General features: G+C 42.5%; 3 protein-coding genes across 4 annotated transcripts in view; 1 reads left to right on the plus strand and 2 right to left on the minus strand.

The window, feature by feature from the left end:
• The window catches only part of LOC306981284 (receptor-type tyrosine-protein phosphatase F-like), a 39,911-nt gene extending 34,719 nt beyond the window's left edge, over nt 1–5,192 (minus strand). For both annotated transcript variants that reach the window (XM_079580851.1, XM_079580850.1), the window contains exon 1: nt 5,046–5,192. The gene's annotated coding sequence lies outside the window, so the exon portion shown is untranslated. The remainder of the gene's footprint in view (nt 1–5,045) is intronic.
• szt2 (SZT2 subunit of KICSTOR complex) overlaps nt 1–25,076 on the minus strand; it is a 210,123-nt gene that overhangs the window by 119,342 nt on the left and 65,705 nt on the right. The window contains 7 exon segments of the mRNA XM_079580893.1: nt 18,398–18,761; nt 20,859–20,927; nt 22,272–22,382; nt 23,497–23,965; nt 24,078–24,200; nt 24,319–24,496; nt 24,795–25,008. Coding sequence (XP_079437019.1) covers nt 18,567–18,761; nt 20,859–20,927; nt 22,272–22,382; nt 23,497–23,965; nt 24,078–24,200; nt 24,319–24,496; nt 24,795–25,008 — 1,359 coding nt within the window. The 3' untranslated portion in view covers nt 18,398–18,566.
• hyi (hydroxypyruvate isomerase) lies at nt 12,205–15,947 on the plus strand. Its single transcript, XM_079581349.1, has 8 exons — nt 12,205–12,463; nt 12,528–12,639; nt 12,713–12,827; nt 14,135–14,213; nt 14,293–14,342; nt 14,427–14,496; nt 15,563–15,697; nt 15,764–15,947. The coding sequence occupies exons 1-8, from the start codon at nt 12,265–12,267 to the stop codon at nt 15,826–15,828; spliced, it is 825 nt and encodes a 274-aa protein (XP_079437475.1). The 5' UTR covers nt 12,205–12,264; the 3' UTR covers nt 15,829–15,947.

Consider the following 25,076-nt stretch of genomic DNA (forward strand, 5'->3'; position numbering starts at 1 on the left):
GTTTTTCTAATAATGGTGGAATCTCACTACATTGTAAACGCATAAAAATACCTTTGAGCGTTGATTGATTGATTGATTTGATTTATTTGAGTCATTATATTTACATTGTTTACATTATTTACATTACATAGTCATAGTTGTGTATGTAAATTATGAAGTCTTGTCATGAATCATGAACTAGTTGAGCAAAAGTGTAAACCAGATGTATACATACACATTTTTTCTCACTGTCTGACATGAAACCAGAATTTTTAAATTATTTCTATTTGCTACATTAAAAAAAAAAAAAATAGCATAGATAGAATAGAATTTTTTGGAAATGTTTTTGTTGCTTTTTACAAAACCAAAAGTTTACATACATTTCATTACTATTTGGTAGCATTGCTTTTAAACTGTGTAACTTGGGTCAAACATTTTGGATTTTCCTCGCAATAGTTTTTTATTTTGGTCCATTCGTCCAAACAGAACTGGTGTAACTGGGCCACCTTGCGTACACATGCATTTTCAGCTCACATACATTTACATTCATACATTTTCAACTGGACTGAGATCAGGACTTTGTGATGATCACTTCAAAACATTGACTTTCTTATCCTTAAGCCACTTTGTAACCAGTATTGGCCGTATGCTTTGGGAGAAATACTGTCCATTTGGAAGACCCATCTGCGCCCAAGCTTTAACTTCCAGGCTGATGTCTTGAGATGTTGCTCCAATATTTCCACATAGCGTTCTTTCTTCATGATGTCATCTATTTTGTTAAGCGCGCCAGTCCCTCCCACAGCATGACGCTGCCACCCCCGTATTTCACAGTTAGGATGGTGTTTTTTCCTCCAAATGTGACGATGGTCATTACGGCCAAAATTGTTGTTGTTTTTTTCGTCAGACCACAGGATATGTCTCAAAAAGAAGAAGTCCTTATCGTTTTTTTTATTTGCAAACTCCAAACTGGCTGTTTCTTTTGGAGTCAGAGCTTCTTCCTGGCAGAGTTCCCTCTCAGTCCGTGTCGGTGCAGGACTTCTTTCACTCTGGATGATGACTTATCAGGTTCAGCATCTTCACCAGGTCTTTTGCATTTGCAGCACGTTCATCTCTGGGACACAGAACCCGCCTTCTTTCCCATCTGTATGACTTGACATTTCCATCATTGTTTTAACCAATGAACCTGAACCTTCAAGTGTCTTGAAATTGCACCAAAGGATGAACCAGACTTGTGCTTCCAAGGTCATGACATCGACATCTGGGCTTTCCCAAATTTAGGTTTAAGGGTATTGTAATCCTAGTGTATGTTAAAGCAGTACTTGTTTAACTTCATAAATCCTTTCCGTAGTCTCTCTGTGGGTAATACAAGTGTTAATGGGATGATTGGAGGGTCTTTCATCTCCCCCTGTGTCTCTGGCCAGAAAACCACAATTGCAACTTGACTGCCACCGGACCGAAGCTACAAATATACACTAATGGAATCACAGAGAAGAAGCTAACATGCTAACGGGCAAAGCTAACTGTGGGCTAGCGCCGCTTAAACAGTATTTACAGCCAAGTTTGAGTGAAAAAAAAATATTTCCATTGTGTAATTGGATGCACAATATCCCCCTCTCTCTTCGTCTTTCCTGTCAGTGCAGTATTTACTCTCACGGACAATTAATAAGTTAAAAAATTGCAACATGCTATGACACCTGCAGTTGTGCTTATGGCCTCTAGGGGCAAGCGTTACTTAGTACTGCTTTAACTTCAGATTTTGCAAAAAGTTTTAAAACAAATCTATCCGCTGCTCTCACGATGTTCACTGCCAATGCCAGTGCTAGCAATATAAAACAGTATTCTTGTTGACATTTTGTTTTTGCACCAATAAATAAATACATACATATAAAAACAAGAAGTACAACCTTCATTACTAAGAGTTACCACTGTATCTAGAAGTACATACCTTGTAATTCTCACTATAGTATCCTTTAAGTACCACAGTGAGTACCTAGAAGCACTATTATTACTAGAATTTACCACTGTAAGTACCACCTACATACATATCAATTGAAATAACCGTAATCAATGTTGTAATTAAAAATAATGTTTCTGACCACAGACCGGATGACCATATATAGAACTTCCGGACGGATCGTGCCTCCGGGGCGGCCAGGGCGGTGACAGCAGCCAATCCAGTCCTCCAACCCCAGGCCAGGGCTCACACAAGCAGGGTTTAATTAGCCACACAACAAAACTCAAAATGGAGGGAGGCCGTAATAGTCACTTATACATAAATGCTAGAAAACAAACCTGTAAGTTTATGAAATTGATATAAATGCTAATACAAAACTATTTTTCTTCCAATGCTAGAAAAAAGTGTATAGTCGTTAATGAAGAAATGTCTTTACACAATTTGTCCCTTTTTTTTTGTACCACAATTTATCCCATTTCACCCCCATTTTTTTCCAAATTATTCCCCATTTTGACTTTGGAGATGAACCTGATATTGTACATTTGAAGATCTGTTCTTTCTCTGGCTCCAGATGACAAATATTTTAGTAAAGGTATTGAAAAAGGTATCGTTCAAGTATCGGTATTGACAACCAAGTATTGTTAAAGTACTGGTATCGAAACAATAATATGTGGGGAAAGACGCTGTATTTTACATCACATATGAACTTCTTATGTGGGTTGCAGCGACCGCACCTAAAAGAGGAGGATTACCATGCAAAAGCTTTCAACGGTTGGCCATTTCTACTTGTGATGGACGTTGTTTCTTTTTTCCGTAGTTTCTTATTGTTTGATTGTTCTGTGATCCAGTGTGGGAGTCAGAGCCGTGGGAAGATATTTTAGTTAGGGGGCGCTGAGGGACAAAATTTACCCCCAAAATACTTTTTCTGTGCATAAATCCTATGTATTAACCTCTTAACTCCCGCCTGAACCGAGAGCATTTTCTCCAGTTCAGCTTTGCCCAAATCCTGTAGGCCAGTGTAACACCTCAGTTGAAAGCTAAGACCTACAAAACTCATCTAAATGGATCTTTTTCCTCACGTCATCAGATTTTTTTCCATCTTTTTTGGGGGGGTTTTCAACTCATTTTTTGTCATTTTTTTGTCATTTTTTTGTCTTTTTTTGTCATTTTTTTTGTCATTTTTTTGTCTTTTTTTGTCATTTTTTTGTCATTTTTAGTCACATTTTTTGTTCTTTTTTGGTCATTTTTTGTCTTTTTTTAAATCTTTTTTTGGTCATTTTTTGTTCTTTTTGGTCATTTTTTTGTATTTTTTGTCACATTTTTTGTCATTTTTTGTTCTTTTTTTGTCTTTTTTTGTCTTTTTTATTTTTTGTCTTTTTTGTCATTATTTTGTCATTTTTTGTCACATTTTTGTCACATTTTTAGTTCTTTTTTTGTTTTTTTTTGTTCTTTTTTTGTCTTTTTTTTTCCTTTTTTTAGTCATTTTTTGTTCTTTTTTTTGTCATTTTTTGTCACATTTTTTTTTGTCTTTTTTTGTTCTTTTTTTTGTCATTTTTTGTCACATTTTTTGTCATTTTTTGGTCATTTTTTTGTCATTTTTTGTCACATTTTTTGGGAGTGGCCTGACCTCACGCTGTCATGCGGTATTATTGCATGTGAAGACAATATCATAGCGTCATGCACATGGCTAGATTAGAATGTCCTAGTGTGATTCGTTTAAAAGAGCTTTGATTTCTTTGTATTGCTGTGACTTTCCTTTGCTGTTGGCAGTTTACATGCATGTTCCTCCTGCATTGTAGTTCTAGTTTGTGAGTGTGTGTGTGTGTGTGTGTTTGGGACGTGCAGCAGGGTGCGAGCTTTGGAACAGGCCCCGACCGCATGGACCGGGACAAATCATTGGCAGCGCTTCGGACACCGCGGGAAAGTGCTTTTGCAGCTCCTCATCACGTCGCCGCACTCTCCTTCGGCATTGTATTCTCACAAAAGTCACACACGGCGAAATGTAAACGTTTGACAGAAGCAGCGCGAGTGAATCTGTAAGTGACAAAGTTTACGTGGAAAAAAAATCACTTAAATTGCATTGAACATTTAAAACCAGAGAGAGATTTCACTTTTCGGGTTTATTTTGTTGATGTGTTGGATACATTGAGTGGGTTTGAGATGTTTAATTCCATCTTTGGATAAACAAGTTTTGCCCATAGACATTGTATGATTGGAAAAAGTCGAATTTCACCAGTGCTGTTGGGAACAAATCAGGAAAATCTGGCATCTGTACTGGAGATGTTTTCTCCATTTTAATCTATGGAGAAAAGATGATTCCGTGACATAAAATGATATGTTAAATATATATATATACCACCTTTTTGTCTACATCGGACTCTTCGGTAACACTTTACATCACGGGCCGGTAAGTCCGTGGTACTTACAGTGGTAAGTACTAGTAATTATGGTTAGGGGTTAGGGAGACACTGAGTTGCCACTGTGTCTCTCGTTACTAAGAGATACCGTGGTAATGCTCTTAGTAATGAAGGTTGTACTTCTATTTACTTTAGTACTTTAATTGATAGTTTCTAGTAGTTTCAGTGATACATCTATGGTACTTATTGGTAATTCAAGGATACTACAGCAGCAATTCATAGTAAATGTGGTGCTTCTACAAACAGAAGTCATTTCTAGGATTGTGTGACTATAAAACAACATAAAACAGCATTAGGGAAAACAAAAAGTACAACCTTCATTACTAAGAGTTACCACTGTATCTAGAAGTACATACCTTGTAATTCTCACTATAGTATCCTTTAAGTACCACAATAAGTACCACTATTATTACTAGAATTTACCACTGTAAGTACCACCTCAAGTACCATTGTAAGCATCACTGTAAGTACCACTGTAAGTACAACCATGAGTACCTAGAATTACCACTGTATCACTGTAAGTACCACCGTAAGTACCATGATAAGTATCTAGAATTACCTCTGTAAGTACCAAGGACTTACCGGCCCGTAATGTAAAGCGTCACCGACTCTTCCTTTATTTCCAGGTGTTGAGCTTAAAGGTTCAGAGGCGAATCTGGCATCATTTACTTCAAACCCAGAGTTGTGTGACTCACCATGACCGGCGCAGTCCACACGCCGCGTCCAACATGCGTCCGATATGGGCAAAAGATGAGCAAAGTACAGATCCGTGCGTCCCACGTGCAGCGCGGCGCTCACTGGCAGAGACTGGCACTCACGGACTGCTGCCCCGCGCTCGCAGACCTCCCTCTCCCCCTGCCCCTTGTGCGCGTGGGCAGGGGCGGGTCTGGGGGGAGGCTGTGGGCAACGCAGGCCACCCCTGGATTCAGATTTGTTTTACATTGTTATTACTATTTATTGTGTTGTTCGTTTGTAGGGTATATATATAACTCTTAGCTAGAAAAGGCGTCTGTATTTTGCATGTCAATTTCATTTTTCTGTAAAAAAATAAATACAAATAAAATAAAAAGTGAAGTGTGCAAGTTACTCAGGGGTGTTTCTTTTCAGCAGATTTTAAACAGTGCTCATGTCCTGCTTAAAAAACATTCTTCAGTATTCAGAACCCCAGACTATGAATGCCATTCATAGGCACAATGCATTATGAATGGCATTTATCTGTCATTTGTGACATTCGGAGCATTACTTAAAGCAGTGGTTCTCAACCTGGGGGTCGGGACCCTTAAGGGGGTCGCCAGATCATGTAGATTAAATGTACATATTTTTGCTAGCAAATAATAGAATATTTATTTGATTAATTTCATTTTCTCCGTTTGTTTTTTTTCTTTGTTTTTTAAGAATTATGTAGGCCAGGGGTCGGCAACATCAGGCCCGAGGGCCAAATCCGGCCCTCCAGTATAGAAACTCTGGCCCTCAGGTTTTTTTTTTGAATGATTTTGAAGATGATATTACACAAATCAGAGGTCAAATTCCTGTTTGAATACTCTATAAAATGTGCAAAATACAGTCAAATCTTTCAAAATTTCCAAGCAAAACACCCATTTAGGTCATGTGTAGGGCTGGTACGATGCTTTATTCGATATCTATATTAAAATATTGTGGCAGAAAACAGAACCAGAAAACAGAACCATAATGTGTGGAAGGAAAATGTGGCTAAAAATTAGGAAAAATCGTATTACCGTTGTTTTGGGGGGAAAAAGGGGGAAAATTAGGGAATCAATTTGGGAAAATTAGTAAGACGGAAAAAACAATTAAAAAAAATAAGAAAGAGAAAAAGATTGGGTGAAATGGGGAAAAAGAAATTGAAAAAATTGGGAAAAAAATGGGAAAAACAAATAATTTGATTTGAGCTGAAACAACAGTCTGTTCCTTTAATGTTGTCCCTTGGCAACAGCGTCGAAGCCTGTTTTTTGTTGTTTTTTCTCGGTACCTGCTTTAGACATCAGTAGAAACTTTTTTTCCCGATACCAGACTGGTTTTGTTTAACAGTATGGCCATAATCATGTACAGAGAAGGCTGGCGTTTGTAGAAAATGGTGCTTTACTTTTGGGTCCGGCCCTTGGTCTTTTTGCAATGAAGAAAATCGACCCTCCGCCAAGAAAACCTACCCCTGATGTAGGCTGATGTTCCTATTTCTCAGGGGCTGACCCGGACGGGGGTCACGAACCCCTTTAACTGTCATAATGGGGGTCGCGGCTCCAAAAGGTTGAGAACCACTGACTTAAAGGAACAGGCCATGGTTTTTCCATACTGTGATATGTTCTTACCTGAGCTTAGACGAGTTGATACGTACCTGTCTGGTCTCTGTGCCCATGGAAGAGTGCGGTCGCTTCCAACTTCACCCCCGTTTGGAGCCATAGGAACACATTGGGAGAGGCTAAATGCTAACAACATACACAAAGACCAGACAGGTACACATCAACTCGTCTAAGCTCAGGTAAGAACATATCTCAGTATGGAAAAACGCTGGCCTGTTCCTTTAACACATCTCAATAGGGTTCTTAAGTTTGTTTGAGGATGTTTTTGGCCCAAACATCTTTCAGGAATGTCACGATTCACCCTCATTTCGTCGAGGTCCCAGCTAAGGAAGTGTGTAGTTAGTGTAGTTTTATTATAACCTGGGAGCGATTTTTAGCGATTTAGATTCATATTTATCTGTATACTTATAGGTGCCACGTTCGCCTGATTTTTGATGCCGAGTGCAGGACAATATTTGTGGCCGTGTGTAATAATTGGTGCCATTAGAAACAGTTTGTGACAACCAGTGAAGCCTCTCGCATCATCAAATTCCATCCACATTCATGATCCTCGGTCACAAATGTGGATTCTTGGCATTCATGACTTGTCGTTCCAGGTTGCCTTTTGTTCACACATAAATAAAGCATGTCTGGATTACAACTGCCTCTATGATGAAAACTCTGCGAAAACCATGAAGTCTGGACAGTCAGTGTGGCTCTGAATATTCCGCAGTGTGACTTTAACTTTGTCTATCCTCCTGACATGACGGCAGAACGTCCCGAGCCTGTCTTTGCGCGGTCGTCCCGTGGTCCTCGGGCCTGCGGACACTGGGGCACTCATTCGTCTGGATGATGCTTGTTCTGGCTGACTGCTTTTCTGTCGGGCTCCACAAGCTGCTCTGTGACCACCGCGGAGGAGGGGGGGCCCGAAGCAAAGGGGCCTCTCACTCTTCTGAAACGAGCGGCTGTCCGTCATCGCGCTGAAGGGACACGAGCCGAGACTTCTGTGAGTTCAACTGTGAGAACTTTCTCCCTTGCCGACGCCGTGGTCGCCGAGGGCCTTTGTCTTTAAAGTAGACTCCCGACTTTTTCAAGTTTGGCACAGACTCCTTTGTGACGTGTAAACAGTGTAAATGTCTTTTTAAGGGGAGACACTACAGGCAAAACTCACTTTTTTTCAGTTTTCAGGTTTTGGGCCAAATTGGTCTCTGAACATACAAGCTTTCACCCGGAAACAGAAAACATGCCTAATCTTCACAATAACATGTTTAAATATTGCGCTGATTCAATGTTCCCCCATAGACTTATATGGGAGAATGCAATTTCAAGGGCCTTTTTCTCAAAACACATTTTTCTGTCATTGTGGCGACACTATGTCCACGTCAGTCGGACCTAAAGACTTCACATTTTCCAGCCTTGGACTGAACAATATTTGGAAGATTTTTTTCAGAGGGATTTTTTATTATTTAATCCCTAAGCCCCATTTATTGAGTTTGAATGTGAATAAATGACTGTGTGGATCTTGGTCTATCAAAGGCCCACTATATTGTTTTTTAATGTATTTATTATTGCTGTATGTTGTTGAATGTCTGTGGATGTATTGTTTTTATCGGGCCCGTACAGGCACTTCTCCTGCAAATGAAGTTCCTAACGGATAAATAAAGTGATTTTGATGTAAAAAAAAAATAAGGCGAAAATTACATTTTTTAAAATTTTTTCCACTAAAAAACAGCTTATTTTAAAACTAAACAAGAAATCCTAAATCCCCTCTGAAAAAGTCTTGGTAACTCATTTATCAATAAAATGAAACAATAAATTTGAATGTAGCTCTATCCATTATTCAGATTTCGTCGCCAAAAAGATGGGAAATTTGGGGCATTTCTAGAATAGAATAGAAAAAACTTCATTGTCTACCATGCACAATGATGGCAGAAATTTGCCTTTGGCTTGCTCAATCAATCAATCAATCAAATTTTATTTGTATAGCGCCCAACAACAACCAGAAGGTGCCCAGAGCGCTTTCCAGGATAAAAACAAGAATCACAATAGACAACAATAAATACAAAAACACATAAAAACAGCAGTCGAGTCGGTGGCTATGTTTCGAAAGCTTTTCTGAAAAGATGTGTCTTCAACTGTGATTTAAAAACACTCAGCTCTGTGATGTTTCGAAGCTGTACTCTAATTCTATTCTAATATATTTGCCCAGCAATGTACATAATAAAATCAGTTCATTATAAAATCAGTTCACTGCAGACACAGTAGCAGCAGGTACACTTCATTAAGGAAAGGAAAAAGGAACAGACTGGCGTAAAACACCTTGTTCTTATATGAAAAGATAAAATGACAGAAAAACTTGCAATGTATTTTTTTCTCATATTTGTGCCAGTGATCTACAGCAAAAGTTTCAAATTGATATCTGTAAATTTACATTTTTTCCCCTATTCACCCGCAGTGTCTCGCCTTAAATTGTCATTGTCTGTTACTACGTCTTGTGGGAAACAGTCACCCACACATCCTTAGAGAGGATTCATAGTTTGTAGTTATTTATTTATTTATTTTTGTATTTGTGAGCTCAAAAACAGACTATAATGCAATCGTGTGCTGATTCAACACTATAATCCCACAGCAGCTCATACACAAACTGCTCCACCTGGGGATCATCACATCACTGTGCAACCGGCTGACGGGGGGGCCACAGGCTGTACGTGTCGGCGGCAAGTCCTCCAGAACCATCACCCTGAACACGGGAGCTCCCCAAGGCTGTGTGCTCAGCCCCCTCCTTAACATCCAAAAGCAAGACCAGGTGATCAATTTTGCACATTTTATAAAATTTGTAATACATTTAAGCTTCCAGACTATCACTTTAAATAAACCAGAAACCACAAAAGGAATAAATCAACCTCAAATGAATCTGATTTCGAATTACGTTCCGTTTAGATTTGAGGGCATCTTGTCCCAAACCACAACAGGCTCGGGGTTTCCTAGAACACGGGCATCGCTGCAATGTGAGAATCCGCAGTTGTGCGACTGTGATGGTGAAGCGTGGCCCATGTCCCGTTGTACTGAGGCAGATGGTGGGCCCCAGGACACCGGCTCCGAGGGCCGAGTGCTGCCGCGCGGCTAATATTAGACTTATATAAAGCACACACACACACGCGCCTCTGTGCACACGCAAGCATTTACCCCGGAACTTTATCCTTCCGAGCTGAAAAGATTTTGATGGTTTAACCCTCTCACAATGTTTGCCAAATCAACTAAAACAAAGGACCATACTGCAGACATGTTCTTTGACATTACAGGCATTTACAGTTTTTTTTTTCCAGGGCTGCACCATGTTGATCAAACTCGCATGATTTTTTTTGTTTAAGGCTGAGTTTGCAAGAAAGTAGTGATGGCAAGATGAAGCCCCATGAAGCACTGAAGCCTCACAGCCAATTGCATCACACATGGTTGGAAGCATCAAGGTGCTTTATTTGCTCCACTATACGCCATCATGTGGACAAGACATGTATCAATCAATCAGTAAAAGTTTATGTATATAGTACTTTACAACAACACCAGGAGGACCAAAGTGCTTCACAGAAAGATAAAAACAATTAAAAACAACAACCTGGACACAATTCAGTGTGCTCTAAGTATTAAAAGCAAGTTTGAAAAGATCCCTTTAGTCCCAGGTCCCTTTAGTGCTTACAATAAATGGTGGGGCTGACAGATTAAATTTGCGAATTTATAGAGTTGTGATGGAAAATATGCTTGTGTTACTTTGTTTATGTCCAACCCAAATACACAAAATGTCACTGTTGCTTTTGTTTTGAATCGCGCTTCAAACCCACGAGTCATTTCCTGAATCCTGAACAATGTGGATTTTCTAGGCGGATAAAAAATGGAACTATATTGTAAGGCGTAATAATACTAGGAGTGCTTGTATTCACTTTACTGTGCGGACGCCGAAGTACTCCATACTGAGATATGTTCTTACCTGAGCTTAGACGAGTTGATGCGTACCTGTCTGGTCTTTGTGTGTGCCCTCAGTCACGCAAAACGGCCAAAGATGCTGTTAGCATTTTGCCTCTCCCAGCCTATTCCTATGGCTCCAAACAAGGTGAAGTTAGGAGCGACCAAGCTCTTCCACAGGCACACACAAAGACCAGACAGGTACGGATCAACTCGTCTAAGCTCAGGTAAGAACATATCTCATTATTATTGAATATATTTTTTCCTGTCACGGACAAAAACACAAGATAAATGTCCTGAACTGACTCACTGTGAACACGTAAGTTCATACTGTATTAAACAAATCTATCCTGATGATTTTGTGAGCAGATTTCTCAGTAATTTATCATTTCCATCACTGACAGTCATTTTGAAGAGTCACCCAAACACAAAAGACACAAAGTAGATTTGCAGATGAAAGCTTTGTTGATATGTGTGTAGTTATGCAATTGACCAGAAGCCAACGTGAGACAGACCTGCCCTGAAGATCAAGAATAAATAATCCAATGGAAAATAAAGACATTGTGACTCACCATTCATTCATTTATTCATTTTTAATGATTATTATGATGAACTTGTACTTGTTTGAAACTGTACGGCTGGGACGAGCGCACTTCCAGCAGGTGTAAGGAGTTTAATGTGAAGATTAATGTGAAACAGCATCAACTCAGTGCCTGGAAATGAATAAAAATGTCTGTTTCCCTGTGTGACAGTCCGTGTACAACAGTTTAAAAGAGTAGAATAGTCATTTGCATATTCGTGCTTTATTCCAGAAAGAGCTTGTATCTACTCCCCATGTTGTATCATGGAAAAATATATGGAAACTTCCCAACAAATTTCTGATAACAAATAAAGTAAAAGAGGTTTCGTACAAAATCATCCACAAATATTATCCAGTTAATTCTTTTATGACTAAATTCAAAAGGGACATTGACGTGAACTGCTCTTTTTGTGGAGATCATCCAGAGACAATACAACGTTTTTTTTGGACATTAGGACTTTACATTGAAATGGGAAAAAGTCATTTTTTGTTTCTTCAGAAAGCAAAAGAATGAAGATATTGTTATTAATTTACTTATCCTTTTGTCCAAATTTTATATTCACAATTGTAAATACTCTAAGCAGAAACCCAACTTTGCACATTTTTTTAGTGATACTCTCTCATATATCAAGATCTTGGAAGGTTCTGATAACAAAAAGGCTCTAAAAAAAATCAGTATTTGCTCAAAATATAATATATTTGTAACTGAATAACTGTATTGTACAATTCTGTTACCCCCTGGCATACTCTGTATTCTCATATACTTTTCAATAAAAAAATAAAAAAAATAAAAAAAATAGTTATTTCCTCTCGGAGGCCCCCTGGTGGCCGAGCTGAGCCAGTGGAGGTGTCTGTGACGCTCAGACGTGACGTAATCACGTGACTGAATATAAATGTAGGAAGCACTTTCTCCTAAGTTTATCAGACACTGGTCCATGCGTGATTTTGAACGTCAGTAAAGTTTCTGCACTCCGGAAGTCTTCTCGGTCCTCACTGTCCTCTCTGTCCTCTCTGTCCCCTCTGTCCCCGCACCACAGCAGCTGCACGGAGGGTCGCTGACCCCGGCTCGCACACGCCACCACCATGCCTGGACTGCGGTTTTGTGCCAACCTGACCTGGCTGTTTACGGAGCTCCCCAAACTCAGCCAGAGGATCCACGCCGCGGCCGCAGCGGGCTTCCGAGCCGTGGAGGCGGCGTGGCCGTATGAAGAGGACCTGGAGGAGCTGAAGGCCGCCCGGGAGGCCACGGGAGTGGAGCTGGTGCTCATCAACACCCCCCCAGGTGAGCCGCGGCTCATCCGCTCACATGACCGCCGCGCAGCACTCTCTCACGGCGTGCGTTTCAGGGAACATCCGCGGCGGAGACCTGGGTCTGGGGGCGGTCCCGGGGAGAGAGCAGGAGTTCAGACACGGGCTGGACCGAGCCATCGAGTACGCACAGGCTCTGCGGTGTAAAAGGTCAGGCTCTGTGAGAGGTGTGAGTGTGCACAGCTGTATGACAGATGCGGGTGTCTCTGACTCTCGTCCTTAGGATCCACCTGATGGCTGGACGTGTTCCTCAGGGCTCCACCAGAGCAGAGAGGGCAAAGGAAATGGAGAGCGTCTTCATCCAGAACCTGGAGTATGCTGCAGATCTGCTGTCCAAGGTTCAGCACGCGCCTCTGTATAAACTCAATATAGGGAAATCATTTTAAAAAAAAAACCTGCATCTCTTTTGACCAAGTTCCACCACCTACATCAAGACCAAATCAGGACTAAACCGTGTGAAAAAAAAAGTCTAAAATCAGAGCCGTGAGAAGATATTTTAGTTAGGGGGCGCTGAGGGACAAAATTTACCCCCAAAATACTTCTTCTGTGCATAAATCCTATTTATTAACCTCTTAACTCCCGCCTGAACCGAGAGCATTTTCTCCTGTTCAGCTTTACCCAAATCCTGTAGGCCAGTGTAACGCCTCATTTGAAAGACCTACAAAACTAAATGGATCTTTTTCCTCACGTCAGATTTTTTTTCATCACTTTTTTGTTGGGCAGTCGTCTCATTTTTGTCAAATTTTCGTCAATTTTTTCCTCAAATTTTTCTCACTTTTTTTTTCCATTTTTTCTCAATTTTTTGTCAAATTTTTGTCCATTTTTGTAAATTTTTTTAAATTTTTTGTCACTTTTTCGTAGATTTTTTCTCATTTTGGGTCAAATTTTCGTCCATTTTTTCTCCGTTTTTCATCAAATTTTTCCTCACTTTTTTGTGAATTTTGTGTCACTTTTTCGTCAATATTTTCTCACTTTTTTCACATTTTCATCCTTGTTTTCGTCTCAGTTTTGTTGCTATTTTCACACCTTTTTCCCAGAAGCTTTTGGACTGGGGTAAAGCTGGAGAAAATGTGCTCGGTTCAGGTGGGAATTAAGGGGTTAATAGAGCATTTTCTCCAGTTCAGCTTTACCCAAATCCTGTAGGCCAGTGTAACGCCTCATTTGAAAGACCTACAAAACTAAATTGATCTTTTTCCTCACGTCAGATTTTTTTTTCATCACTTTTTTGTTGGGCAGTCGTCTCATTTTTGTCAAATTTTCGTGACTTTTTTTGTCACTTTTTCGTCAAATTATTCGCATTTTTTGTCAAATTCGTATCACTTTTTCGTCCATTTTTTCTCACTTTTTCGTCCATTTTTTCTCACTTTTTTGTCCATTTTTTGTCACTTTTTCGTCATTGTTTTCTCACTTTTTTCACATTTTCATCCTTGTTTTCATCTCAGTTTTGTTGCTATTTTCACACCTTTTTTCCTGAAGCTTTTGGACTGGTTCAGGTGGGAGTTAAGGGGTTGATATTGCCTGCAGTTCACAAACTATCCATCAGGGGGTGTTGCAGCGCCCTCAGCACCCTGGGTTCCCACAGCCTTGTCTAAAACAGTCTCCTAAGTTCAGCCCAGTTTATTCTTCTGCTTTCTGTTTCCGGCAGAGGGGCATTATGGGTCTGATTGAGCCGATCAACACCCGGATCACTGACCCCTCCTACTTCCTGGACTCTCCTCACAAAGGTGGAACACATTACTCTGCCTCAGCCCACAGTCAAAACCTGAATAGTAACTTGTCTTTCCGTGTGACTCGCTGCTGCAGCCGCTGACATCTTGAGGAGAGTCGGAAAACCAAACCTGATGCTGCAGATGGTGAGTTTCTCTCTCTCAGACGAGTGAATGTAAACCCCACATAGTGTTGTAGATCTGAGTGTGCGTGTGCTCCCTCTGTCCCAGGACGTGTTCCACTGGCAGATCATGGACGGAAACCTGACGCAGAACATCATCAACTACTTCCCTCTGATCGGTGAGACACCAACCACCAATCTCAGCTGATGCTTTTCAATGTGTCCGTATCCGATCATACAGGGCCTGGGGCACTGTAGGGGAACCCCTGACTGAGAAACTGTCAGAAACTTACAAAATACAACAATTACCGTAAATTCTCTAATACTGGCCTGTATTCCATTAGAGGCCGGGTCTCTGACAGAGGCCGGGTTCGCGGCTGGCGGAGGCAAATTAAAGCCGGTCTCTAAAACAGGCCGGGGCTTTTATTAGAAACTATAGCGGTAGAAATATTCCCCATGTGAGGAATTTGTCTCATACTCGTGTAGGAAGTAAACAAACGGGAACCCGGGCCGATGGGGACGCTGCGGAGGAGCTGATCCGAGCGTAACTTTGACACAGATTTAGCCACTTTTCAAACCTCCAGTGACTATTTGTAGAAACAGGGCAAACAAATGTTGTGTGACCCTCCGGGGTTTTAATAAAGTCACCATCGCGTCTTCAAAGCACGTCCAGCTGCTCCATGTGCAGGTCAGTCCCACGCCTCAAAATAACTCCTCCCATCAGCGCGAGCGTCTCGTCTTCTCTCGGGTCAGTCTCATGATCGATCACAAACACAAACGCTCCGTCTAAACTCGCCTTTACACAAGAAAACAACAAATAATCCGGTCTGCGGTAAAAACGAAACAGAAACCTGCAGTGACATTGATGTCAAAGCTCCGCTAACAGCAACGAAACACTTCCTGTTGTCCCGACAAAATAAAAGGCGTCAATGGGAGAGGGTTTGAAATGTTAATTAATAAAAGAACCTAATATTTTAGGTCGGTGTGTCAAATGGACACAAATCTCGTTTTTCTTCGTTTTCCTGGTCGTCCGTTTTGCTCAAATAGAAATAAAGGCCTGTCTCTAATTGTGGCCTGGTTCCAATAAAGGCCTGGTCCGAGATGCCCTTGAGTAAACAAAGGCCCAGGCCTATATTAGAGCATTTACAGTATTTTCGATTAATATCAGACTATGTGGAGAAGCAGCTCATGTTGAAAACCCACTTGTTTCGATGTTCCTGATGATTTTCCTGCACGCCCCCTCAGGCCACGTCCAGATCGCGCAGGTTCCCGAGCGGAATGAGCCCGACACGCCCGGAGAGCTCAACTACAGCTACCTGTGGAGCGTCCTGGAGCGCCATCACTACGGGGGCTTCGTGGGCTGCGAGTACCGGCCGACAGGTGAGCCAACGCCTTTCCCCTCGGGCCACAGAGAGTCAGAGTGTGCTGATGCGCTGTGTCCTGTAGGGGGCACTGCAGACGGGCTGGGCTGGCTGCGGGAGTACTGGGCCCAAAGTGGAGCGCACGACTGACCGTTGGATTCCCGGGCCGTGAGGAGGCTGTGTGGACTTTGAATGTAGTTTTCGAAGCGCTAAAACATGTACAATAGGCCAGAACTCCCCTGACAGAAATGTGGAAATCTTTTTTCTTGGTTAAATAAATGTCAAAGAAAGAAATCCACTCATCTGTGTTTTCCTCAGAATCTAGAGTCGACTTGAAGTGGCTGGAACATGTTTTCGTTACCCATAAACAATGGCCGCGGGCTGCACTGCTTTTTGACAACACTAGGGGCGCCGTTGCTGTAGTACCTCCACATGGCCGCTAGTCTCCCATTGGAAAGCATTGGACTTTAGACATGTGAAAAACAACTTTAAAGCCTGGTCCCATTTTTTTTTAACTATCTAGAGCTAGATATTACTCCTGTGATAACGCTGGGTTAGTTACAATTAAAGAAACCAGGCTGGTTTTTGTAAGAAACAAATTTGAAATCTCGTACTTAATGAGGTCCGGACTGTTAGCATTGGAGCAGCGCGAACTACACGTCACGCAAGGGCCGAGTCTACAGTGAAGATCCCGCCCTTATGTCCTTTTTAGGAACATGCCTTGTCAGAGCTGGGGAGGGGAGTCTGTAAATCCGCCATGATTCCCCCTCAATCGTGGTCATTATGGTAAACGGGGAGGAGTGACGAGGAGACGTCCATTATATATACAGTCTATGCCAGTGTTTTTCAAACTTTTTTGAGCCAAGGCACATTTTTTTCATTGAAAAAATCACGAGGCACACCACAGGCAGAAAATTAAAAAAAATGTAACCCTGTAGCCTATATTCAGTCGTTCACATCAAAGTGTCTTGAATAGGAACACCGTATAGTCTCACTAGCCACAAAGCCACAGTCACCGCCACATCCATGCATCACTAATTCTCTTGTTTTAAAGAAATTAGCGACCTAATATGGAGTATTTATTACATGGTTACTCTACTCTAGACAGCACAGACACTCAAACGGTACATTATTTGCGGAAAATAATGAATTTGTTTGGTGAAATTGGATCATTTTCCAAGGCACACCAGACAATATCTCAGTGGTTGAAAAACACTGGTCTATGCCCATTAATGATGTGACTAATTATCACATAAAACGAGAGCACCACATGGATATAAATCCTTAAGCTTTATTTATTATTATTTTATTTGTACAGAAATATACAAGGCACGGCTGCAGGCAGCCAGTGTTCACATTCACACTCCTCTGCTCCTTGACACAGACAGAGGCACTTCTTCTGCAGAAATGGACAGAGATGGAGGCACTTGGGACCAGTCAGCTCCCAGACAAAAGCCCAGCGCACAATGAACAGCAGCAGGTTTAGGCTTCTGGAAGTTCACACATAAAAGCAGCAGGACTGAGAGGAGGTTCCCAATCAGTTTAAACATTACCTTTAATGTGAATCAAAATGGTGTAACTGAGCTTGATAGTTCTCTTGACACATTGTTATGGATGGTTCAGTCCAATACAGAGCTGCTGTGGACATGTTTTGGCACAAAATAATGAAGTAAGTCCCTTGTTGCTATTAGAAGTATAATTACTGCCTCTCCTTCGATCTTAGTGCCGATACTAGTGTTGATTTTACCTGGTGCTGATACTGTTCTACAGTGACGTGCACACGTTTGTGCTGTTGCCCGGGCAACGGCCCTTTTGGGGCAGCTGCATTTCAGTTTTTTCCCCTTCGTAATAATAATAATAATAATAATACAAAACAAGATGCAAATCTGCAAGAGCCAATAATGAGACGTTATAAGGAGTAAAATATCTTTAACCTGTTAACTCTCGCCTTAACTGCATTTTCTCCAGTTCAGCTTTACCCAAATATAATATAATATAAATATAGGCCAGTGTAACATCTCATTTGAAAGCTAAGACCTACAAAACTCATCTAAACTGATCTTGTTCCTCACGCTTTTTCCGGTGCTTTTTTGCTGCATTTTTGTCACACATTTTTGTCACTTTTTTCATCAATGTTCTGTCGCTCTTTTGTCGCATTTTCATCCTCGTTTTCGTCTCATTTCCGTTGCAATTTTTACCAAGAAGCTTTTAGGTTTGGGTAAAGCCAAACTGGAGAACATGTGCATGGTTCAGGTGGGGGCTAAGAGGTTAATATCTAATGAGGATTTGATTTGACGATAGAAATGAATTCCTCTTCTCGTGGATATTACCTGTTGACCGCATAGAGTCGGGTCACAAACTTTGTATTTGATAGCAGGGCGGGTCAACAAAAGGCCAGTCTCCGCTCATCGCCATTTTTTGACGTAAATATGAGGCGGATTATCATAAAACAAGTATCATTGTGCAGTTTGTGTTCCCAAAATGGGGAATTTTATGGGGCCCACTGTCACTTTTCACGATACGTCCCTCTGTATGTTTAGAGGTTAATTGTCAATGAAAAGCAAAACTGCCACCTAAAATAAATAGGTACTCACAAAATAAATAACTAATGGTAAAAATGTCACGTGTTCCGGCCCGGACTATAATACAGACAGACCGTGTGAAAGGTAAACTGTTAGTCGCTGCACAACCATCAAGTGCCCTTCATATCTCCACTGACTTTCAAAAACTCAATAATTAAATACCTACAACTCAAAAGAAACTGCACATTCCAAGTGTCAGCGCTTTGGGAGATAGCTTTTCAGTCGTGGCTTCATAAAGCTGCTTGTAAAAGTGCAGCCAGAGAAGAGCGGAGGCCCAGTGGTGACCGGAGTATCGGTCCATGGCGTCTACAGCAGACCGGTCCACAGGTTGTAGCAGGCCGTGTTGATGATGGACTCCAGGTGGTGGTACATGTGCACCAGCTGAGGAGGAGGGCTGTTCCCGGAGGGGGGGCTGCTATCCGGGGAGGACTGCGCACCGGGGGGGCTGCTTCCTGAAGAGGGCGTCGGCGGCAAAGGCTCCCGGAACACCACCTTCAGGCTCTGCACGGAGACCACAACGCTTCATGAACACGTGTGACATAGAAAAGAGTCACCACCTGGATGTGACTAACTGTTCTGATCGGGGCAGCTGCTTTTGGTCAGGCCACGGTTCAATGATACTATGAGCCCAAAGGATGAGATCAGCTGACAACTGAAGGACCAGGTTATTTCATCAGTGGATTTCTTCTTCCAAGATGACACACTGTGAAAGAGTGAGTCAGCTTTGTGCAGTGGTCACACTCTCCCATCATCAATACACTGGATGGATATAAATCTTTTAAAAAATCTTCATCACAGAAGCTTATTGAAACAATGCTACAGTGAATGTGTGCAGTAGGGCTGGGCGATAAATCAAATTAATTAGATTATTATTATATTAAATGGGTGGTGTTATGCAAAATCGACTTTTTCAAGCTTTACATCATGTTATTATGTCATTCCCTCATTAAAAACATGCCTGAAGTGTTGCTTTGGCACATTCACGTATTTTTGAGTAATCTGTAAAAACTCTGATGGCGGCCATTTTAGGGATAGGTTTGCCTGAGTCCTCCTAGGAACGCCCCCACCTCCTGGAGACGCCTCCGAGCTTTCGTCACCAGCCGAGTAACCAACCACTGCCCCTCAGCAGAACCCCCTCCCCCCTGATGCCACAGACAGCGTGTGGAGGGGGCGTGTCGGAAAGGCTCAGAGGTTCTTAAAGAGACAGAGGCCTATTTCAAGACATTCACTACAGCCATTTTGAGAGAGCAATTTTATACAAGGCAGTTATTCTAATTTACTGCATTTACAGACCAACAGAAGGTTTGGTCATCATTGTAGTGTGATATAGACTGGTGCTATGTGATTGAAAAAAGCAGAATACCCCCTTTTTAAAAAATAGGTCAGTCACTCCATGTCCTCCTTACATGTGCCGTTCAGCTAATCTAGCAACTTGTCAGACCGCTCCACAGAGCTCCACACCAGAGGAGAACCCAGCGACTCCGCTTTACCAAGGCACATGTTGTGCCATGTAGTTACACTTACACTAGAACTGAGATTTGCACTGTAGACTCGGCTCAAGAGAAGAGCACAACGTTTAACCCCCGCCCCTTTCCCCGAGTCTCCATGGAGACGGCTGTCAATCACAGGAGAGCTGGAGGCATGAGGACGATAAAAATAAAACACTTTTGAAAACTGAATGGCTTATTATGTAAGGGATAATGTATAGAACGCTGGTCATTATCAGGGCGAACCAGACCCCGACGCGAGTGATATAAAAGCACGAACTCCGTTACCATTGGCAGCGGTCATTATTTTTTTCAGAGGTCCTTTATCAGAAAATAATGACCGGTAGAAGGTTGGGAAATCCCATTCAAATCAACGGAGCTTCGTGAAGAGCCGTATAATAAGAAGCTTTAAGGCATATTTAAACCATAAAGAACTAATTTAAATGTGAAATCTAAATACAGTACAAATGGGCTGGACTGTGAGCAGTTCATTTGAAAGATCAGCAGACCCTTTTAAGTTTATTTAAAATAAAATCGATTCAATTTGAAATTGTCCAGAGTTAAAAAAAAAAGAAAAAAGAAAATTGAGATTTAATTTATTTTCAAATGGCCCAGCCCTAGTGCGCATAATCAAAGCTAGAGACATCCAATGATAAATTAGAGTGAGTGACTTATTTTCTGGTCGAGTAAAACACACTTTTCTTCCTGACCCAGGCTCCTTTGCTGGAGCACACATGCCACCAAAGATGCAGCCTTTGAGACGGTGACTCTTCAGTAAATATATTTTTCTGCAGCAATGGTGTTTTGTGAGCAAAGACATTGATGTTACTGTAAATGGCATCATACAGATACGCCATAAACAACATGAAACCAACAGAATGTAAAAGGGGGTTTAGATTCAGCATCCAAGCTAGTGGACTGTGCTGTGGTCAGAGTGACATCAGTGCTGCTTCAGTCCATCTTAGTCCAGTGCTCAAGACTGTAAAACAATACAACACTGGACAACTGGACAAGGTTTGTAAATTTGATGGAAACAAAAGCAATTGGATGTTTTTATACTCGTCAAACAGGACAGCAGAGAGTTGAATAAATAAAGGGAGGAGGCGCTCACCGTTTTCCCTGCCTGAGGGTTCAGAAAGACCAGCACGAAGCAGTCGGTGAACTTCTGGTTGAGGACGGCCTGGAGCAGGGAGACAGAGGGGTCAGAGGTCACTCTTCATTGTAACAGCACAACAGAAGTGACCTGAGCTTAACATCTCCACAATCTAATATGATGGATCTGAGATTGATTTGACTCATGTCAGATTTATCAGTAAAAAAAAATGACACAATCTTTTATCATTCCATAATTTACCTACAACGCCAAAATATTTACTCAAGAGTAACGTTACTTTCAAGTAATTTTACTCAAGTAGAAGTAAATAGTAGTGGCCCAAATATTTACCCAAGAAGGGGCAAAAAAATACTTGGAGAAAATGTTACTTTAGTTTGAACATACCCTAAAAAAGATATAAAAAGTAAACATTTTGCACAACTAAGAAGTTAAAAGTTTTAAGCCCCACCTGAACCAAGCACATTCTCTCCAGTTTGGCTTTGCCCAAATCGAAAAGCTTCTTGAAAAAAAGTGTCAAAATGTCGATGAAAACGCAACAAAAGAGCGACAGAAATGTGACGACAAAGTGACAAAAACGCGGTAAAAAAGCGATGAAAAGAAATGTCAAAAAAGGTTGTGGCGACACGGTAACAATGGAAAGGTTTTGTAGGTCTTAGCTTTCAAATGAGGCGTTGCACTGGCCTGTATGGCTGTAAGAAGTTTTTAAGATTTGGGTAAAGCCATTTTCTCCCGTTTGGCTTATTCAAATATAAAATCTTAAAAAAAAATCATCAAAATAGCCAAGAAACGAGGATGAAAACGCAAACAAAAATATGAGTGACCAAAACAAGACAAAAGAGCAACAAAAGCGTGCCGGAAAAAACAAAAATGTATCAAATATGTGGCAGAAACATGGCAAAAACACGACAAAAAAGCAAGTTAAAAAAAAGCAATGATAAATGAACAAAATAGAGACGAAAACACAACATAAATGCTTCAAAAAGTGACAAAAACAGGGTGGCAACGTGACAAAAGTTCCGATCACTTTTGTAGGTCTTTTTTTCAAATGAGACATTACACTGTTGAGAAGCTTTTAGATTTGGGTCAAGCTGAACTGGAGAAAATGTGCTCAGTTTGGGCGGGGGGTAAAAGGTTAAAGCAGCACTAAGCAACTCTAGCCCCTAGAGGCCAAAAGCGCAACTGCAGGTGTCGTAGCAAGTTGAGATTTTTTTACTCTTTAAGTGTCCGTGAGAGTAAATCCTACGCTGACAGAAAAGGCGAAGGGACAGACAGATATTACACATCCAATTACACAATGGGGATCATTTTTTTCACTCAAACTTGGCTGTAAATACTGTTTAAAGTGGCGCTAGCCCGCAGTTAGCTTTGCCCGTTAGCCTGTTAGCTTCTTGTGTGAACATCGGGGCTCACCAGGTACTGCACGCCGCCGTCGTCGAAGTGCCGGCAGCTGTGAGGGAAGCGGTTGAGCAGCACTTTGATGAGAGACTGGTACCAGGCCGGGCTCATGGTCAGGAAGCAGTCCTGTCCAACACAAAAGAGACACAGAGAGATGAGAACTATATGGTCAGTTCCTGTAAAAACAATGCGCAAAACAGGCCCTTTCAGAGGAGGCGAAGCGTGCGCTGATCTTATCAGAGCAGTGTCATCTGGGGAAGATGCAGTTGAAAGCGTTTGCGGCTTGCTGTTGGCAAAACTAAAGCCCAGCCACCGTCACCGAGAGCTGAGAGGACATATCTGAACTGTCAGACCCACAAACGGATGAGAAAGCGGGTCTGTTCTGTTCTATGTTGAATAACCAGTAGGAGGCAGTCAAACTCAATGCTGCATCGTTGGGACACAAGGAAAAGCGCATTAAACCTGTGAGCACCTGGAGTTTTGGCCACTCAAAAAAGTAGAAATGGTTCAAATGCCTTTATTCTACCATCCTGAATGCCGCCATTTTAGTTTGGTTTAGTGACTTTTTCGCCATTGCATTGAAAAGCATCAAAAGAACATCGGGGGTCACTTAAAATGTACTTTTTTTTAAAGAAAAGCAATGCCGGTCACTCCAGTGTTCTTCTGGTAGATTGTGTAGCTAATTTCGCTAAAGGCTAATTGACCCTCGTGCAGTTATGTTAGCTCAGCTGAAAACTCCTTTAAAGGAATAGGCCACCGTTTTTACATACTGAGATATGTTCTTACCTTAGCTTTGACGAGTTCTTTAGGACCTGTCTGATCTTCACCCGTGCCTTCAGTCACGTAAACACAGCGCAGACAGCGTTAGCATTTAGCCTCTCCCCCTCTCCTCTATAGCTCCAAAACTGGTCAAGATAGAAGCTACCCAAGCTCAACAATGTGGATTTTCTAAGTGGATAAAAGGGGGAACTATATTGTAAGGCGTAATAATACCAGGAGTAATTTGTCATCCGCACAGTAAAGTGAAGATTACTGCGCAGTACAGTGAAGATTACAGCGCGGATTTCGACCTCTTTGACCTGTTTTGGAGCTATAGAGGAGAGGGGGAGAGGCTAAATGCTAAATAACTCGTCAAAGCTAAGGTAAGAACATATCTCAGTATGTTAAAACGGTGGCCTATTCCTTTGAGCTACCGGAGGATCTGGAGCATCAGCGTCTGAGTTTGATTATGCACTCTCACCAGCTGTGGGTCGATGTCCCCCACAGAGCAGCTCTGCACTGCTCCCAGCAGCTCCTCCAGCTCGCTGAAGGACAGCTTGGTCAGCTTGAGCTTGTCCAGAGTCACATGCTCTCCGTGGAACAGCCTTCTCCACAGGTTGTCCCTGCGGCAGTGCTCCATGGCCTGCTCCACAGTGCTCTGGATCAGGCGCTGAGCTGTGGACGCTTCGTTCTGCAGCAGAGGGAACAGAGGGGACAGGGCCGACAGCTCCGGGCCGCTTTCCTGGGACAAGGGGTAGAACTCGTTTCCATCAGAGACGGCCTCACAGTCAGCTTGCTCCCAGCCGTCCTGAGGGCCCTCTGCTCGGTCCGCGGGCCGAGCGCCCTCCAGGTCCTTGTGGATGGGAGGCAGCTTCTTAAAGCGGCGCATGTCTGCAGTGAGGCGAGGGAACAGCTCTCTTTGACTGGTCATCAGCACGTAGAACCGCAGCCTACACAGCAAAGACACTGTCACCTCAAGTCTTTGGATAAACTCAATGAAAACAGAAGCCTCTAAACATGTTTCTATACTTTATAAAGGAGAAGCAAAAGGAGACTACAGACCTGAGCAGATGTCTCTCTGTGTCGGACTGCTCCTCAAACGGGGCAGCGTTGTGGCACACCACCAGGGACACGTCAAAGTCGTCGTGGTGGTGCAGCCCCTCCAGGTCTTTGTACGACCCCGAGCTGGAGACGAGATCAGAAACATGCTACTGCCATGGAACCGACAAGTCTCTCAAATCTAATGTCTGTCCAATCAGTGTTAACAATACACTTTGCTAACACGTGAGCGGTTAGAACCCACCTGGTCCGCAGCGACACCAGGGCGTACTCGTGCAGCTCGCCCTGGGCTTTCTTGCTGTCGGAGGGGGTGGCTGCTCGGGACATGCGGAGGGGCTTCATGCCGTAGGTGCCTGCGTGGTCAGTGATGTAGTTGTAGAGCTGGTGGGCAGTGATCATCCCTGTGGAGATGGAGAAGCTTCCTGGGAACACAAACACACACCCTATGGATCACTGTGTCACTTTGGCCTTCATGTCGACCTCTGGAGGGAATTTCAATTAGTGTCACAGCACTTATAAGAAGCAAAGCCTGCCCTGGACAACGTTTGTGGGCATTAGTTATAGCTCCTGAGCTACAGGTCATACAAACTTCTCCAAGAAAAGGCCCTGAACCACACTCCAAACATCTTGCCTCAGACACAACATGTGACAGAGGCAAGAGCTGATCTGATACTGCAGTTCACCATAGAGCTACGGCAGACAGGACATAGTGAATCTCACCCTGGAAGACGTGGTTGTGTCCAAACTTGGGGATGTCAGGGTGGTGGGAGATGAAGTCGTCCAGGAAGTGCGTGAGCTGGTAGCCCTGTCGCAGGGTCATGTGGCTGCCCAGCAGGTAGTGGTGGCACAGGCGCAGGTGGAAGTCGTAGCTGAAGGAGTGAACGTGCATGAGGTCCCGCACTTTGTCGCACTCCTCCGTGAAGAGCATGGACAGCTGCGACACACAGGAGCAGAGAGCGTCACCGCTGGAGCTGGACCGGACAAGGATCGTGGATCTCGGAC

Source organism: Gobius niger (assembly GCF_951799975.1).
Source record: "Gobius niger genome assembly, chromosome: 22".
Lineage (NCBI taxonomy): Eukaryota > Metazoa > Chordata > Actinopteri > Gobiiformes > Gobiidae > Gobius > Gobius niger.

Coding starts and splice junctions, on each gene's coding strand:
- hyi (XM_079581349.1), top strand. CDS start 12,265: ATGCCTGGACTGCGGTTTTGTGCCAACCTGACCTGGCTGTTTACGGAG. Junction 14,214..14,292: donor CCTGGACTCTCCTCACAAAG/GTGGAACACATT, acceptor TCGCTGCTGCAG/CCGCTGACATCTTGAGGAGA. Junction 14,343..14,426: donor CAAACCTGATGCTGCAGATG/GTGAGTTTCTCT, acceptor CCTCTGTCCCAG/GACGTGTTCCACTGGCAGAT.